Source organism: Pogonomyrmex barbatus, unplaced genomic scaffold (genome assembly GCF_055798465.1).
Source record: "Pogonomyrmex barbatus isolate J1 unplaced genomic scaffold, ASM5579846v1 scaffold3, whole genome shotgun sequence".
In the NCBI taxonomy this organism is placed as follows: domain Eukaryota; kingdom Metazoa; phylum Arthropoda; class Insecta; order Hymenoptera; family Formicidae; genus Pogonomyrmex; species Pogonomyrmex barbatus.
Window position 1 is genome coordinate 2,018,418 of NW_028297127.1, and position 17,169 is coordinate 2,035,586.

The 17,169-nt window shown below is 39.8% G+C and overlaps 3 protein-coding genes across 8 annotated transcripts in view; 2 read left to right on the forward strand and 1 right to left on the reverse strand.

Annotated features, from left to right (window-relative positions):
- L (zinc finger protein Lobe) overlaps positions 1 to 10,097 on the forward strand; it is a 75,650-nt gene extending 65,553 nt beyond the window's left edge. For all 5 annotated transcript variants that reach the window (XM_025218076.2, XM_089079110.1, XM_089079111.1 and 2 more), the window contains 4 exons: positions 4,084 to 5,926; positions 6,351 to 7,436; positions 7,741 to 7,965; positions 8,403 to 10,097. In XM_025218076.2, coding sequence (XP_025073861.2) covers positions 4,084 to 5,926; positions 6,351 to 7,436; positions 7,741 to 7,965; positions 8,403 to 8,771 — 3,523 coding nt within the window. In that variant the 3' untranslated portion in view covers positions 8,772 to 10,097. The remainder of the gene's footprint in view (positions 1 to 4,083; positions 5,927 to 6,350; positions 7,437 to 7,740; positions 7,966 to 8,402) is intronic.
- Positions 10,098 to 10,930: 833 nt separating this feature from the next.
- On the forward strand, positions 10,931 to 15,480 carry LOC105426333 (regulation of nuclear pre-mRNA domain-containing protein 1B). The gene is made up of 5 exons (XM_011637507.3): positions 10,931 to 11,280; positions 11,928 to 12,229; positions 12,546 to 12,680; positions 13,207 to 13,482; positions 13,583 to 15,480. Exons 1-5 carry the CDS (start codon positions 11,130 to 11,132, stop codon positions 13,730 to 13,732), a joined length of 1,014 nt encoding a protein of 337 aa, XP_011635809.2. The 5' UTR covers positions 10,931 to 11,129; the 3' UTR covers positions 13,733 to 15,480.
- Positions 14,904 to 16,945, reverse strand: Cnep1r2 (CTD nuclear envelope phosphatase 1 regulatory subunit 2). 2 transcript variants are annotated; one of them, XM_011637506.3, is made up of 5 exons: positions 16,873 to 16,945; positions 16,734 to 16,788; positions 16,429 to 16,500; positions 16,219 to 16,353; positions 14,904 to 16,141 (listed from the first exon to the last, which is right to left on the reverse strand). In XM_011637506.3, the coding sequence occupies exons 2-5, from the start codon at positions 16,759 to 16,761 to the stop codon at positions 15,984 to 15,986; spliced, it is 393 nt and encodes a 130-aa protein (XP_011635808.1). In that variant the 5' UTR covers positions 16,762 to 16,788; positions 16,873 to 16,945; the 3' UTR covers positions 14,904 to 15,983. The 2 variants fall into 2 exon arrangements, with proteins under 2 accessions (XP_011635808.1, XP_088935253.1); XM_089079127.1 differs by having other exon boundaries at positions 16,734 to 16,902.
- Positions 16,946 to 17,169: the final 224 nt, after the last annotated feature.

Consider the following 17,169-nt stretch of genomic DNA (forward strand, 5'->3'; position numbering starts at 1 on the left):
TGTTTGAAGATTGACGAGAGCAAAGATCGAGCACGCTAAACGCGCACCCACGAATCACCACGATGGGGGTGATTCTTTGACCTGGCGAGGTGGAGTTTAACGGATCATTTATTTCCATTTCCTTTCAGCACCCCAAACGCGACCTTCTTCTTGTATAATGGCTGCTCGCCATTACACACTTGAACTCCACATTTTCGCAAAGATCGAACAGTCGAATCGTTAACTTTCTTTATACTAATAGTTATTTCAGGAATTTACCTATATAAATTTATTACCTATATAGATTTATTTTTCTCTCGCAGTAATGAAAGTCACAAATAGTTTTGAAGACAAAGCGTTTTTCTCTCGGTGAATTAAATTTTAAAAATACAGATCTTCGTAAAATCCTATTTTTGAAATACAACTCCGATAGACGCTGAAGAATCTATCTTGGGAAAAAATACTCGAAGACGACCGCATTATTAAATAATTCAGTTCCCCTTCAGAGCTCTCGATCTCTTTTCAATCCCGCAATCGACAAGCTAAATGATTATTTCGAATAGGGAGGCTCTAAATTCTCCAATTCAGTTTTCTCACTTTTTCCAATAAAAAAAAAAATTCGAATAGACAAACGAGATGTAAAATACGCAGTATATCGTAACTCGCAAGAATTCGCTCGTATTCATGCAAGCCAAGCGAATTCTGTGCTTAATCTGTGCGATTATCGCGAGCGGAACTTCTCCGAGTGTCCTCACGGCCATCTCTCTCTTATCATCTCTCGTCGAAGGTGACACGCCGGCGAGACGTCGCGTAATAGTGACGTCAAAACAGGAATGCGCGAGCAGTATTTAATACCTCGCTCGACACCGGCGCTGTTGATCCGTCCTCCTCGTTAAGCCGAGCGCGCGACGCTTTTGAACGCTCCTCCGTTTCCTCCTCGGCGTCTCCTCTTTTTACTCCTTCTCTCCTCGCCTTTTTTTTTTTTTCCGCCCACGTCTTCTCTTTTTCGCGTCGTCGTCGGTCGCGCTCGACCGGCCGGCCGCGAAGCGATACGCTCGATAATAGGACAGCCGCGGTTCACCCGGGCGATAATCCTGGTGGCGCATGAATAATTCAGGCGCAAAGTGCAGGAGTAAATTCGCCGTCTGTCTTCGTTTCGGCGTGCCGGGACAGCTCGCTTGACCGTCGCCCGGCTTGACTCTCGCCTCTCTTGCCGTTCCTCGCCTCCTCCTCATCTCCTCTCGGACCTCGTGGGCTGACCTCGCTTTAAGCGAGCGTGGCGTTTCAGTTTTCCACCGCCGCCGCACCGTCGATCTGGACCGACGTATACACTGATGAATTATTCATCCGTCATGGTCCACCGCGAAAATCGCCGGAGTCGTTACCCGGTCTCGACCCGGCTCCGAAATCTCCGCGCCCGCTGCCATATTCGACACTCGCTGTTGCTATAAATGCAACACTTCATATACAATTACCTGGTCGGTACGAGTAAAAACGACTCGAATATCATATTTTTATTATATACATTTAAGGCTCGCCCATTTCGCGAGAGAGAACACCGAAAATAGTTACTCGGGCTCGATATATTTCGGGGCTTCCATTTAGTCATACCGAAGCTAATAGAAAAACAATTTTTCACGCGTGTGTCATCTCGGTGAGGTGAATTGTGATAAAAATATGAGATGCACGAGATAGACTCCACAGTTTGCGAATATAATATTTTAGTCGGACGATTCTACGAGGAATGCGATAAATAAATTAACTTCGCATATTACCCTCGGTTCGCATTAATTTTATTTATTCCATTTGCGTTATCAATTGGCGATCGTCTGGCTGAGAAACAACAGAGAATTTTTCCCAATTTCTTTATCAAGAGTTACGAGCGCGGCAATACTTTTTATCTTATTTTTCTCGTATCAAACTGTTATTTAATGTCAGAAAAGAAAGATTTTAAAACATTGATATCGAACTTAAGTAAATCTAATTTTATTATACTCCTTTTATTTCAATGCGGAATAACGATTTCATATTTCGATGCTGCTGTTGCACATTTAAATATCGGGGAGAGATCGATAGCACTTAAAATTCATACATTAATAGCTTCTCGCCCGTGTGGAAACGGCGGTGATACGGCGAGGAATGATTTTAGCTAGATTTCCCACCTTTCAACAGGATGAGAATTATTTATTCATTCTTCAAACGGTAAAAACGACGGGCTTAACGCGATCGCCCTCGACGTCGATGCCGATCTAAGTAATACATTCAGCCTTTCATTAGTAGGACACTTAATTAGCGTTCGAGGAGAGAAAAATATTTTCAGGCTAATTGCGACGAGCTCCGTCTGTCTTCATTACGTTTCCCACGATGCGCTCTTAATCGAATTCGCCGTCGTTTAATTCTTTCCCTCGGATTTGGAATTCGCATCACCGATAACTCTAATTCGATATTAAACGCGAGTACATCATTTCGAGTTGCCCGAGAGTTATCGACATGCCGATAAATTAGCGTTATTGGACGTTTAATAATAATCTGTATTACTAAGGATACGCTACCGCGCTTACTCGACAGTTTTATGTCCGACTTCCGTACTGGAAATATCAAAATATCTCCGTAAGGTGAGGTCTATTTCCAAATGTGATTGACAGCGCGGAGTTCCTGATGAACCTTAATATACATGGACTTGTCACGTATTACAGAAAATAGAATTTCCTGAATTAGATCCCGGATTTGTAAAACGAAAGGCGATTTAGCGTTTTAAAGATGAGTCGGTCTATAGCACCGGTCATCTATTCCGAGAACAATATATGGTGATCGCGGATGTCAGGATGGTCAGTGTGGAAGAACGGTTGATTTAATCTTAAAATACCTTGAATTGGATCTTGGCAATTGATAAATCAATAAGAGGATAATAAAATATCCTTTTATTGGCGTAACATTATTTAAGTGAAAAAGTTATTTCCAACACGTATTATCACATTTTCAATTTTGAATAAAATAATAATTATTTTTTTATCACTCATTTCATTTTACGTGTATAACAAACGTGATCGAGTTAATAATTGAATTATTAACTTGATAATTTTACCGTATTTTAAATCGTATTTTAACGTATCGATTTAAGGATGTATTACACCTATTTTTATAATTTTTATATTTATAATGAAAAAAATTATGAAAAATTTTCAGATTATTCTAAATCGTATTTAAAAACAATGTAACAAAGTTTAGAATCTGGAAAATTATTTAAATATAAAATAGAAATGTATATTAATAAACATATATTAATAAAAGTGTAATTAATGACAAAAATCCCAATTTTTTAATATAAATATTTTAAGTATTCTATTAATCTTTAAATATAAATAAGATAATTTATATGAAGTTTTATCGCGCTAGAAATTAATTATTCCGTAAATAATAATTAAATTTATTAAGAGTATAACTTACTAATTCGCCGCAAAATTTCTTATACTACTTTAAAATGTAATTTAGAATAATCTATAAGTTTTTCATAATCTTTCGTAAATAAAAATAGGTGTAATACATTCTACGTTCATATATACACACACACACACACACACACACACACACACACACACACACACACACACACACACATTTAAACATACATACATACATACATACATGCATTTCTGTAAACACATGATACACACATAAACAAATTTTCGTATTGCTTTTGTGTATTACATCAGGTATCTAGCCTAATCCTAAAAACTCAACGTTGTTTCTTCATATAATCTTCTAGTCTAGCAATATCAGTTTTGTAGGTACAGGTTCAAAATTTTTATATAAAGTAAATATTGACGTGACTTGACAGCTTCGGCATATTAAAATAACAAATGGTAAAAAAAAAATCTAAATTTAAAAAATTTTTCTCGTTCTTAATACGAAATTTATATGCTAGATACGTGTTAATATATATAAACTTTAATTGTGGAGAAGAATTTCCAAATCTATCAAATTAATAAAAAATTAAAGCGATACAAAAATTACCGCGTTCTCGGTAATACAGACATGTTCAGAATCCCCTCAAGTACAGATTTGACAATTGCCGTCACGAGCTCCAATATTTCATTTCACCAGCGATCACCTGAAGATCCACTTGAAGACGCACGACACCCAGAGGCCTTATCAGTGCACGGCCTGTACGAGAGGCTACAGCTCAGCCGCGGCCTTAACGTCGCACATGCAATCTCACAAGAAGCATCACCAGTCGTCATCCTCTCAGTCGGCCGGTAAGCTCCAGGATGTCGATTACGGTAGGAGAAGCGTCTCCTCGCACAGCACGTCCTCGCCGCCGGTGCCGTCGTCGCCGTCGCCGTCGCTGAATCTCAGCCTGAACCCGAGGAACATCCTGAAGACGTCGCAAGTCACCGGCAGTGCCTCCACCACGCCGATTCTCAACTCGCCCCTGAAGCTCACGTGCATGTACTGCACCCGGGATTCGTTCAGCTGCATACAGCAGCTGCAGATGCACGTGCGCACGATGCACCAGGCCATCCTCAGCGGCGGAGATAGTGGTTTAGCGCGACCACCGTCGCCGAATAGAACGTCGAACGAGCAGCAGGCGGTGTTCTGCTCGCGTGACAAGCCGCCCGATTGTCAGGACGGGCCGAAGGACCCGCGCTCGGACCGGAAGTACCCGCCAGAGGAACGAGCTGACAGACCCGCCGGCGAGCGGGATCACTACGAGAACGCGTTCACCTGCGACCTCTGCACCATGAAATTCTCCACCCTGGCCTGCCTGCGCGACCACTCGCTCTCGATACACCGGGTCGACAGCGGCTTCGGCGCGACGATGGTGATATGCCCGCTGTGCGGCATCCCGTGCACCTCGGCGGCGACCTACGCCGAGCATTACGTTCTCCAGCATTGCGAGAATCGCCGACCAGCGCCGACGGCCGGTATGGATTACGGCGAGACGAAGCTGAACGGCGTTTACGACGGCGCCGCGATGAGAGACACCAGGATGCCGAAGAACAGGGACGTCCCCGAGGCCGCCGATCTCACGAACAAACGTCCGACCAGACCGTCCGCGGATGCCACCACCACTGCCGCCGCTAGTTACACCGCCGACACTCTTTTGTGCGGGCAGTGCAACGCCGCGCTGAAGGACTTCGAGTCCTTCCGCGAACACGTGGCTCGGCACCTGCAGGCCGACCACCGCAACCAGGAGATCTCCGCCCGGCAGCACTTGTGCCCCAAGTGCGAGGCCGTATTCTCGACCCGCGAAGACATGCTGGCACACCTGACCAAGCACTACCTGGGCCAGGTCAGCAAGGAATACGCATGCGGCGCCTGCAAGAAGCTCTATCCACATCCGGACCAACTCCAGAGGCATCTGCTCGACGCCCACGCGCATCATCTCTACCGTTGCGCCCTGTGCCGGGACACGTTCGACTCCAAGGTGGCGATACAGGTGCACTTCGCGGTCAAGCACAGCCAGGAGTGCCGAATCTATCGATGCAGCGTGTGCGCCGTGTCCAACAATGAGAACTCGCCGCCGGGAAGTGCGAACGCGGCGACGGTTTCCGGCGACGGCAGGAGCTTCTTCCGGAGCGAGGCCGAGATCGCGGCCCACGTGCGCAACGTGCACGCGCCACCCTCCATCGTTTCGTCCCTGATGAACAGCAGTCCCGTCGGGGCTGCCACGAGAAGTCCGGCTTCAACGCCCGGCGTCGTCGGGGCGCGCTGCGTCTTCTGCGGCATCTGCTGCGGCTCGGAGCTCGAGCTTCAGCTTCACCTGGCCAGCCACTCGGCCAGTCTCTATAGGTGTCCCATTTGCAGGGAGGGTTTCGCGGTGGAGTTCCTGCTGGATCGACACGTAGCTCAGGTCCACCATCAGGCGGTGCAGGATCATCAGACGCCGTTGATTAGGAACAGGGAAAACGGACGCGTTCAACGATCTAATAGAAATCAGGAGGAAGTAAGGATTTTAATTTGTTCGACAGTGATAGAATGAGAGAAAATTAATCAATATCAACGTGGCAAGGAAAAAATTATAAATTTATTTTAAATAAAAAAAAAGGCTGGATTAGGCACCAACGTTATTTCAGCTTTAATCGAGTATTTAAACATATATTTGTCTTTATTTTTCTTTCTAAATGATTAAAGACAGACACGTATTTAAGTCTCGCTTAAAGCCAAAATAACGTTGGTGCAATCGGACCTTGGACAAATAGTTACACGTTCTTAAACATAATTTTTACACTTTTGAACTCTGCATTCTGTACATTTAAATAATAAAAAAATTCTCTTATTTTACATCACACCGAGATATTCTGTACAATATGATATAACCGTAGAGGTACGCGTAAAATCATTTGATTTTTTTCTTTTCCGAAATCTAGGCGAAATCGTTGAAGAGAGGTCGTTCGCCAGCGTCGAGCAACAACAACTCCGTGAGTCAGCGCGACAACAACAACAAACGTTCGAATTACGGCAACTCCGGTCAGCAATGCGAGCTCTGCGAGCGCGGCGAATTCGCGAATGAAGCCGAGTTGCAGGCGCACAAGAAGCTCGCTCACACGCCACCCAAGCTATCCAACAAGAGTCTGTCCACCTTGAGCATGACGTGCGGCTATTGCGGCGAGATATGTCGCTCGAGAAGCGAGCTGGAATCCCACACGAGACTGCAGCACGCGTCCAACGAGCCGGGCGGACGTCACAAGTGCAACATCTGCGACGAGGTGTGTCCGTCCGGCGCGAGTCTGGCCGAGCACAAGCTGCAGAAACACTGCAAGATCCAGCTGAGCGACACGTGCGTGGTGTGTCGCGGTTGCCTCACGTCGGAGAGCCAGTTCCTGGACCACGTGCAGAGACACAGTCTGGAGAACGTGGACCCGCAGCAACGACTGGACAGCACGCTGCCCCATCTGCCCGCGCCATGCGTCGTCTGCCGTCAGACGCTGATCAGCGACCTGGAGTGTCGTCTGCACGCGCGACATCACCTACGAACGTCCTCGGGTTCTCGCAGCGCCGGCGCCAGCCCGGCCAGTCCCGGCGGCAAAGGCCAGAGTCAGGGTTGCTGCCTCTGCCTGCGCGACTTCGCGGCCGAGGACTTTGTCAATCTGCCGCCCAATCCCGCCAGCACGAGCGGACAGTTACTCAGGGTCTGCAAGCCGTGCTACATGCGACACTCCCAGGGTCTGCCTATTCTGAACTCGACGACCTACGAGCATCGGGCGAAATATGAGGCGACCTGGCTCGCGAACAAAGACGGCCAGTGGGACGGAGCTAAGGACAAGTGGGAGCACGAGAGAGGGTCGCTCAAGGTAGAGGATCGGCCGAGGAACGAGGGAAACGCGGATAAGAAGCGCTGCGAGGAGTGCGGGGTGAAGTTCGAGGATTTCGAAGAGGCGGAGAAGCACCGGCTCGCCGAGCACGAGAAGCCTGGCGGTGGTGGCTCGAATACCTACACCTGTATACAGTGTCAAGTTAGTGCAGAGCTACTATATACATTTTACATAATTTTCTCTCTCTTTTTCTTTCCCTCTGACCTTTACTTTGCTAAAATAACGATAATTAGAAAATTAAATTTCGATAAACGGAAAGTTTATTAATTTTTGTTTTAAAATGTCAAAATCACAAGACTAGACTAGAATTTTCAAGCTTTTTGTTAAAAATATATAGCGCGGGAATATTTTTCTTATTTTTAAGGATGATATATCATTTTGAATTTATATTTTCAAACGTGGATTTGATCTTTCAAGATAAAAGAAAAAAAAATTTAATTCCTAGATGTCATTTCCAAGCGAGGCGAAAATTCAGCAGCACGTGAGGAAGGAACATTTGGATGCATCCGGAAAAGCGTCCTTGGAGGCTTTACGGTGCCACTTGTGCTTATTTGAGGCTGCGAGTCCTATGCAGCTGCAAATTCACTTAATAGAGCACACTTTCGCCGGTTGTGCCGCTCTTAGCTGTTACATCTGCCAGTCGCTCTTCACAACTCCCATTGGCCTTCAGGTACGACTCGACGCGACTGTCTGCTAATACGTCTCAAACGTGAAATAACAGTTATCCACTCGCATTTACGGTAACCGGAAAACAACCGTGGACTCTCGGAGAAGAAGAAAACGCTCGGATAAATAGCCTTGGAAATAACATGCGAGAAGGATAATTCTTATTGAAACGAGTTAATTCACTGCTCTTTAAATGAAAATTTGACTTACAATCTTTTTCTTAACTCGCAAATACTCTAATAAATAAAATTCAGATTCTTTTTTCCTACACTTTAGCTGAACGATGGTTAATTACGCGGGAATCGCGTCATTTTCTTTTAGATTCGTCTCGTCTCATCGATTTTATTTACCTTTCCATACAAAAATCTCGAAACGCAAAGTTTATTATTCTGTTCTCTTTGTAATTCGGATATGGATCAATACGATTTTTTTTTTTTGCAGAATCACATGCTGCAGGAACACGGTCTGGACGCGCGACCGTATGATTGTTCCAAGTGCACGCTAAAGTTCTTCTTCAGCGCGGAACTGGACCACCACGTGCTGACCTTCCACCGTTCAGGAGAAGAGACGCAGTCTTCATCGGGCGAGAATATTCGCGAGGCGAAAAATCACGAGCCCGAGAAGCGCGACGGCGGCGGCGTAACGGTGAAAGAGGAGGTGATACAAAGCGGCAAGGAAGAGGAGGAGGAAGAGGAGGAAGTGAACGTAGATCAGGTAGGACAAGCGGAACACGGGGAGGCTGGACGAGAGGAGCAGAAACTGAAGACGGAAGTGGACGACGAGGTGACGTCCGGCAGAATGGAATCGTGACTTTCTGCGTGACGTTTCGTTCCATTCTGGGATTAATTGATTATTAGCAATTTGTTGTTTAAGTTGTTCAAGCTGTAACATGACATTAAGTGTTGGTGAATATTCCCTACGACAACGACATCGACTTGCAGACGGGGCTGTTGAAGTTCGATACAGTATTAACTAAGAGTATTATCGATGAAGATTCCCGATGATTATCCCAGATGATTAGTTTTTTACACGGCGAAAATGGAACTTTGATTGTAAAACTGCGTGACGCCTCTTTTATCCTCAAATCCCGATGTCGATTTCAAGTTTAGCCGAATATTCATGTTCTCAAGAAACATAGGCTTGTTTATGTTAAGTTTGATGAGAGAATATCTAATATTAATCTCATGTCGTTTCAAACAAGTATGTTTAGTCTTATGATTATGGTTATAGAAGTCTAATGCCTAAACTTTTTCCTTTTCCGAGCGCTTCGATGATCAACGGCAAACGTCTGGCTGTTCTAACGAAGTTCGCCCGACTGTCAAAATTAAAGCAATCATAATCTTAAATATATATATACATTTATATATTGTATATCAATACCGATTGTTATTAAATTTACGTTATACATGTTAATACTTGAATTAATGCTTGAATTTCAGAGGAAGGAGGATCTAAATCCTAAATTTCAATGAGTCGAATCCCAGATATTGGTACAGAAAAATCGATTTAATCTCTTTGTAAATGTGTCAATCTTGAAATTATTTTCACACGCAACTTACTCAGAAATTTTGTGAACAAAAGAGATTCTGAGTATCAAAAGTTAAAAAAAAAAGAGATTAAATCGTTTTAAATATATATTAAATTCTCTATTTCTTTAATATTTATACAATATTGAACATTTGGTTGTTTTATTGATTTCTAATTATGTTCTCTAAGTGAAACAATTATTAATTATTAATTATTAATTATTAATTGATTTGTTATAATCGGGTGCTGAACTCGAGAAGATGATAATCTTCTTCACAAATGGAATTTGTAAATATCACAAATAGAGGTATATTATAAATGTTCTATCGATTTATATATCAACGACATAAGCGATGAAATCATTGGTATTTAAGAGGAAACGCAATAACCTGTCCATTAGATGTATAGCGATAAAATAGTTCTGTACGCAATAAGATTATTGTTTCAAAAACTCTGCGTACTGTATATACAGTAAACTTGTCCATTGGGCGTGCATATATATATATATATATATATATATATATATATATATATATATATATATATATATATAGTCGTCTTTCCTAATAAGGTAACATTATATACAAATAAATTATTGTTCTAAATCTGTTTAATCGTTTCGTCCGTCTCTTCCCGAGCTGTTTCATGCCATCGATCGTGCTCGTTTGATCGATAAATAATTAGAAAATCAATATATGTAAAAGGAAAACGCGTGCGATTTCATTTGAAGATCGGCAGGAGAGATCTCTGTTTTAAATAAATTCCTGTTCATCTGTATTACGGCAATATTAAGAGATTTGCATGTAATTACAATATTTATCATCAGAAGAATTACTTGCAAGTCTGTATAGAGCATTTTTAAAAAAAAAAAGTTAAAATAAATAATTCATTTGATGTAACTAGATTTGTGCTACAGAGTACGATAAAGTGCATATTTCATTGTAAATTTTTAAAAATTAAATTGCAGAATTTAGTGTTGTAGCAAGCTTTGTAGCTTTATAACAAACATTATAAAAAAAGTTTCATGTTAAAATATTGCTTCGAGATAAAATGTGAATTCAAACATGTATCTGCATAGATATTTATATCTATAGATAAGGAATAGATAATCTGAGACCCGATTGCAACGTTATCTTAAATTTTAAACTTAATATATGATATGTATGACATACATTATGTATTAAGTGTCGCTTAAAGCTCAAATGATATTTGTGCGATCGGGAATGTCTTATTGGAATTGACTTGTCAAAAAAAAAATTTTTTGGCTTTCAAACTGGTGACGTCATTCATCGCGAGTTGTTGGAACCCACTTGTTTTTTCGGTCGATAAAATCAAGTCCATACTTACCATCATTAAAGAAGAGCAATAGCACGCGAATATAATTTTCACTAAGTTCCGTAGGCAATGCTGATGGCACTTCGTATGAATCAGCGCGCATGCGCAGATCGCGCGTCCCGCTGCGTCGTATCGTAAGTTTGCACTTGATTCAGCTGTTGTCCGGTCGGCACCACGCGGGACTTGTGCCTTCTCGTATCCTCGGAAACTTCGCAACAACGGTAAGTCGAGGAACGCGATTCCATTCGGGACAGAGACTACGAGGAAGGCCTCGTTGACGAAGTCGCCGACGGCAGCCGACGCGCGATGACGGGGTTCACGGAGAGCGCCCTGGTCAAACGGCTGATGGATCTGAATCCGTCACAGCAAAGCATCCAGACGCTCTCGCTCTGGCTGATCCATCACAGAAAGCATCATCCGACCATCGTAAAGATCTGGTTCAAAGAGATGTGCAAAGGTACGAGTCTATCGCGAGAATGTCCCGGTTTGTCATGCCGCCGAATCGAAATGTTTACCTGGGCTCGACGACGCCGCAGGATGACCCGGGACGCTTCGTCACCGAAATTTTGAGGTTATGATCGTGTGCGTTATCGCTGCTGCACGACGCACCGTTAATTGCCACGATTACGGTTACGTAGTCGAATAGATATCTATGAATGTTATTTAGAAGAGAAACTTTGTTAATTGTTAATTTTTTAAGATTGAAGAAAAAGAGGATAAAGGGTTAAAGAAAATTACGTTGGCTTAAATTTTCATGCTTATGTATTAAACAAGGTTTTTGAAGACATTAAATATTATTGCTATTCGTAAAAGATAATGGCAAGGAAGTGATGATATGTTAATGGTTATTACAGAAGCAAATGTTAATAACGATAACATTTAAATTTACTATGAGGCAAATAATCAAATAGGATACATTTGGAAGTAAAAGATTAAACATATATATATATGTATAAATAAGTTAAATAATTATAATTAAAACATTATATTGTAAACACATGAATCTTTAGGATCACTACTTATCATCATAATTTTTCTAACTTTAACTCCTTATGTGAAAGTTATCTACATAAGTTTAATATTTCTTTACATAAATTTTTACAGTGAAGGACAATCGCAAGTTGATGTTCATGTATCTAGCAAATGATGTTATCCAAAATAGCAAGAAGAAAGGGCCAGAATTTGGAAAAGAATTTGAGACAGTTTTGCCAAAAGCTTTTGAGCACATGAAAGGTTTCGATGAGAAAACAAGAGAGCGATTGAATAGGTTACTACAAATCTGGGAAGAGAGAGGAGTTTATGACAAAGCACAAATAGCCGAATTTAAAGCAGCTTTCGCGGAATCTGAAAAGGATTCTGTTATGCCACCAAAAAAGAAAGCAAAGGTTGAAATAGAAAAAGTAAAGGTATGAAGGTTTTAAATAATATTAAGAATTCCTGATATATAATTAAAATTTTTATAATTTATTTATATAATTTATATAATTAATTTTTATAATTTTAATTTATATAATTAAAATTTTTTGAAGCTAAAGTAAATATTTAAGACATATTCAAAGCCTTTAAGCCATTAGCTGTTACAAAAATAAGAAAGTTTACATAATGTTTAGTAGTACAATGTAATTCGTAAATACAATTTTTCTATGTACTGAATAATTTTGATTTTTATATTAACTAAATTAAAGTTTTGAAAAGATCTATATGTATTTGTTGTGCTTGTAGAAGGACAAGAAGGAAAGAAAGAAATCAGAGACTGAAATAGAAGTAGACGGCACCAAAGAACTTCACGTTACGTTAAGCCCAAGAACTCCCGGCGGTGATCCACCAGAAACCGAGGAACTAATCAAAGCCTTAATGGTTAATATCAATTATACAAGCGACAATAATGATGCGGAATTTGTATCGTTAGCAATAAAATATTTTGTTCATATGAAAATACATGTTGAATCCATGAGGCATATCAGCAGACACTTCGACAGCCGATACATCCACCCTATCGGTTTTATATATTTTTATTTAGTAGTGTTGCCGATTTCTTTCACTCCAAATAGGGTTACATTTGCGTATTCCTTTTTTTTGGTTCTTGTAAGCTTCGCCTTTCACAAAATAAATCGAGCGAATGCTGATTTCTTTTTAGCGATTGATGAGCGCTTTGCTTTAATAAGAGGAATATTACTCTCTGTATTATCAATGCCACATTTTTTAATTGACTGATTTTTTTTTTATTTATCGCGTTGCAGCAATATACCATGTGTTTTGTTATTCTTCTTACAAATAAAGTTACATTTATTTTTAATATAACAACAGTAGAAAAATTCCGCAAGACGCGACGAATCGTTGAGAGGTCCAGAACATCATTAACGAAGCCTTCTGTGCTTTTCAGGACCTGGAAAATACTGCGTCCTCAGATGCTGGTGTTAGAGAACGTATTGCATCCTTACCACCGGAAGTCTCTGAGGTTTCGTTGCTTGCGAACCTCGCTGATCGGACAGCTGCAGATCAATTGAGTGCAGCGGTGAACGAAGCTGCTGCTCTTCTCGCCGACTATAACGGACGGCTGCAAGCCGAGATGGAGGACAGGAGAAGACTACTGACGATGCTGCGGGATTACACTTTAGCGCAAAGACAACTACTTCAACAAGCTCAAAGTACTTTAGAGGTATTAATATTTCTCCTCTTTTCTTATTATTTAAATAAATTAAAGTAAATTTGAAAAAGGTATTAGATATAATATACTAAATTTTTTTTTTCATACGTAGGATTATAAAGAGAAGCTCAAGAAGGTATGTGCGGTTCGATCGGAAGTAAAGTCTCACATTTCGAATCTCCCCGATTTGACGCAACTGCCCGATGTGACTGGCGGCTTGGCGCCTCTTCCTTCCGCCGGCGATCTATTTTCCATGCACTAGTGTAAGCTCAGTAAGGCATTTGGGCAAGTGCTGTTCATATAGTTATCACTTCAGTTTACACGCGGATATAGATGAAAATCATAAAGAGATCTATAATACAATAGATTTGTACGACGATGAAAGTGTGATTGTAGTCGATGATGACTTTATACTATAAAATATTTGATAAATTCGATACACAGGATGTTTCATAATTACTTATACATTTTTCGTGAGCAGAGGGTTATACTGAGTAAAAAACCCTCTATTATTTTGCAACTTTCTTTCAATAATTAATGAAATTAATTTATAAAAATCTGAAACATACATTTGCACGAAGAGATAGTCCCCTCCCCCCCATTACATGTAGTTATAATTGCTATAGAATAAAATGTTTGGAGGTGTAATAATAATAGAGCATAGAATTTGGAGGTGTATAAATAATACAGAGCATGCATTACACCTTTCCAAACATCCCTATCTCTTCGAGCGAATGCATGTTTATTTTATAAATTAATAATTGTTTAATTTAATTAATGATTTAATTGCTTTTTAATTATTGCAGAAATTGCAAAATGATATAGGATTTTTCTATTTAATATAGATTCTATCTGCTCAGGAGAAGTATATAACTAATTATGAGATACTCTGTATATACATTATATATACATATATATACATACATATATATACACACACACACACACATATACGCGCGCGCGCGCGCGCGCGTGTGTGTGTGTGTGTGTGGTGTGTAAAACGAGAATCCCTGTATGTTACGTGCGTAAGTACGAAACGAGGAAGTACCGATGGGAAGATGCGTAAAATTACTGAGGCTGTTGATACTGAAAATAAAACTGTTCATAATCGTTTTTTGATGGGGATAAGAATTTTTTATTTATACATGTACATATATAAATAAGAAGTTCTTATGATTACGTGAATGACTATTCTTATTGCGAATAAATGAATATAAGGACGATAAAAATCTATCGTGCGCTGTAACTCTCGGTTTTGTACTTTAAGTGACGAGTTGCCTAATTTCTTTTTGAATCCTTTTTTGCGGAACAGCGTACCGTATCTAAATAGGCTAACGTAGAATCATTTTTATGAAAAATAAATTGTTACAGAAAAGAGAGGTATATATGTACATCTTATATATGTACATCTCCTAATGACACAAAAGACAATGTTCCTGTAACTCATACGATTTATTCCGTAAACTGATTTATCTCAAATTATATAATGTATGCATGTAAAAAGCGCGCATTATTAAATGTGCGAAAATCGTAAATTGCATAAAACTATATGCAACCCAACATTTGGCAAAATTATCACGAAATTTATCGATAGGCTAGCCAAGACTTTCTACTCTTGGTACCAAATCGGCGACAAAAGTATGTACACACATACTTTTAAAAAGCAACAGGGTTTGCTTTGTGCTCTGTACAATTGTTAAAGACATCTTACAAGACATTTTTCACATACGCAATCATTGTCCATTGGCGGTACGTTGAAAATAGTACTCTGTGGTCGGTAATCATTTGTACATATTACATATTATAGTCTAATATGATTTCAGAACTGACAAGACGGCTCCTCGTGAATATTTGATTGTGAATGAACCGTAGTCCGCATAGATTATAATATTGTACATGTAACTATTTTAAAAAGACAAATGCGTGATTGTGCATACAAGAGAAAAAAATGGAAAAGAAAATTGTAACATGCGGAATATTACTACGAATAAATGTTTTAATCGTTATATACATCGCGGCTTTGAAATCGCAGTTTCGAAAGTCGTAATTACCACCTCTCATCTGTTTGTATTCTCCTAATACTTTGCTTTTTTAGGAAACATTCAAACTGTTCGAATCTGCAATTAAAATTTCAGGAATTTTCGGAACTCGTGGAACTTTTGAATTTATGAAACTTACTCTCCGATTTGATTATTTCTTTTTTACATTTTAGATCGTGATATCAAGAAAATATTAATTGGTATTAATTAATTAATGGTATTATTCAAGCTTCGAAAAAATTGCGATTCCAAGATTTAGCACATGCTCAGGTAGATCACATATTATATTCACATATATAAGTTTAATATGCATCATAAAAGATCACATAATGCATAATTAATTAAAAATCCATAAGTCAAAATATATAATTCTAAATTTTCTACTTGTCATAAATTTCAAAACGATACTGTAACAAGAATGACTGAGCTCATTTTGTATTTATTTCTCACATTTACTTGATAATCGCAAATATTCTAAGTTTCGTGAGGATGGGGAGGTCTCGTAGGTTTCAAGATTAACTTTCCAGTATCGTCACAACTCATGTTGAAATCGCCAAGTACACTCCTGGCTCGCTGAGTTATAATACTAGGTGCTATCACTCGTCTGTGTACTCCCAGCATGAATAATATTACTGCAAAATGATTTAACAACGTTACAATCTGCAAAGTCAATTTGTGCAAAATGCAAACAGGATTCTTTCATACCCACCTAAAATTACACTAGCCATTGTAAAGAATGGATGATTATATAAACTCTGTGTGAAGGGCACTGCTGATGTGTTTGGATCTGTCAACCAATACCAAGCACCGATAGCGGTGAAAGTGGACACTGCACACAACAACACTGCAAAAATATTCAGATTTCTTGAACCTTGTCATTAGGACATTCGACAACAAAACAAAAAAAAATAAAACATACGTCTCCATCGCTTGGTGGCCGGTTGTAGACTTGCGATAACCTCGGTGAGTCGCCTTTCGAAAGCTTTCAAATCTGAAAATGTAAAGTAAAAGTTTATCTCGACAGGCAACCATCAAAACTGACACGTATATCCAAGAATCAGTCGAATATCTCTAATACTAAGTGGAGCTAACCGAACTATCTCTTCTCGAACTTGAGACGCAAACCGAGAACAATTAAAAATAAATACAAGCCGTTGACAGATTGTTTATCTCTACACCGGTTTAAATGACACATCCATCTGTCACATTTTTAATTGCATTCACCTTCGCATACTGTCTGATCCAACGACATAACTCTCTACAGGTTCAGGATACGCATCTGTGAGATAAAGATGAAAAATCACGTATTTGCAATAAGTGATTCGTATGTTCGATAGTAATTGATGAATAAACAATACTGTACCGCGTGCGATGATAGCATTCGCGGTAGCGTCGTGAAGTCTCCGAAATAATCTCTCGCGAATTTTCTCAGTCAATAATACATCGACGAAGTAAATTCTCTTTTTATTGTTGATAATGCAGTTCTCTGCAGAATTATAAGAACCAGAAAAAACCAGAATGTGCTGTATATTTTAAGATTATATTTACAGGATTACTCTATTTTTTTTTGTATAATGTTTACGTGATGTTTAAATAAACCTTTTTCATATAGATAATACGTACATATAAATTATTGTAAATTGGATAATGCAAAATACAA

What these genes read in the sequence shown, in the direction of transcription:
- LOC105426333 (XM_011637507.3), top strand. Translation starts at nt 11,130, where the DNA reads ATGACGGGGTTCACGGAGAGCGCCCTGGTCAAACGGCTGATGGATCTG. An exon ending in GTTCAAAGAGATGTGCAAAG is followed by an intron (nt 11,281 to 11,927) that starts GTACGAGTCTAT and finishes AAATTTTTACAG; the next exon opens with TGAAGGACAATCGCAAGTTG. An exon ending in TTGAAATAGAAAAAGTAAAG is followed by an intron (nt 12,230 to 12,545) that starts GTATGAAGGTTT and finishes TTGTGCTTGTAG; the next exon opens with AAGGACAAGAAGGAAAGAAA.
- Cnep1r2 (XM_011637506.3), bottom strand. Translation starts at nt 16,761, where the DNA reads ATGTCGTTGGATCAGACAGTATGCGAAG. An exon ending in GGATCAGACAGTATGCGAAG is followed by an intron (nt 16,501 to 16,733) that starts GTGAATGCAATT and finishes TTACATTTTCAG; the next exon opens with ATTTGAAAGCTTTCGAAAGG. An exon ending in GGCCACCAAGCGATGGAGAC is followed by an intron (nt 16,354 to 16,428) that starts GTATGTTTTATT and finishes ATATTTTTGCAG; the next exon opens with TGTTGTTGTGTGCAGTGTCC.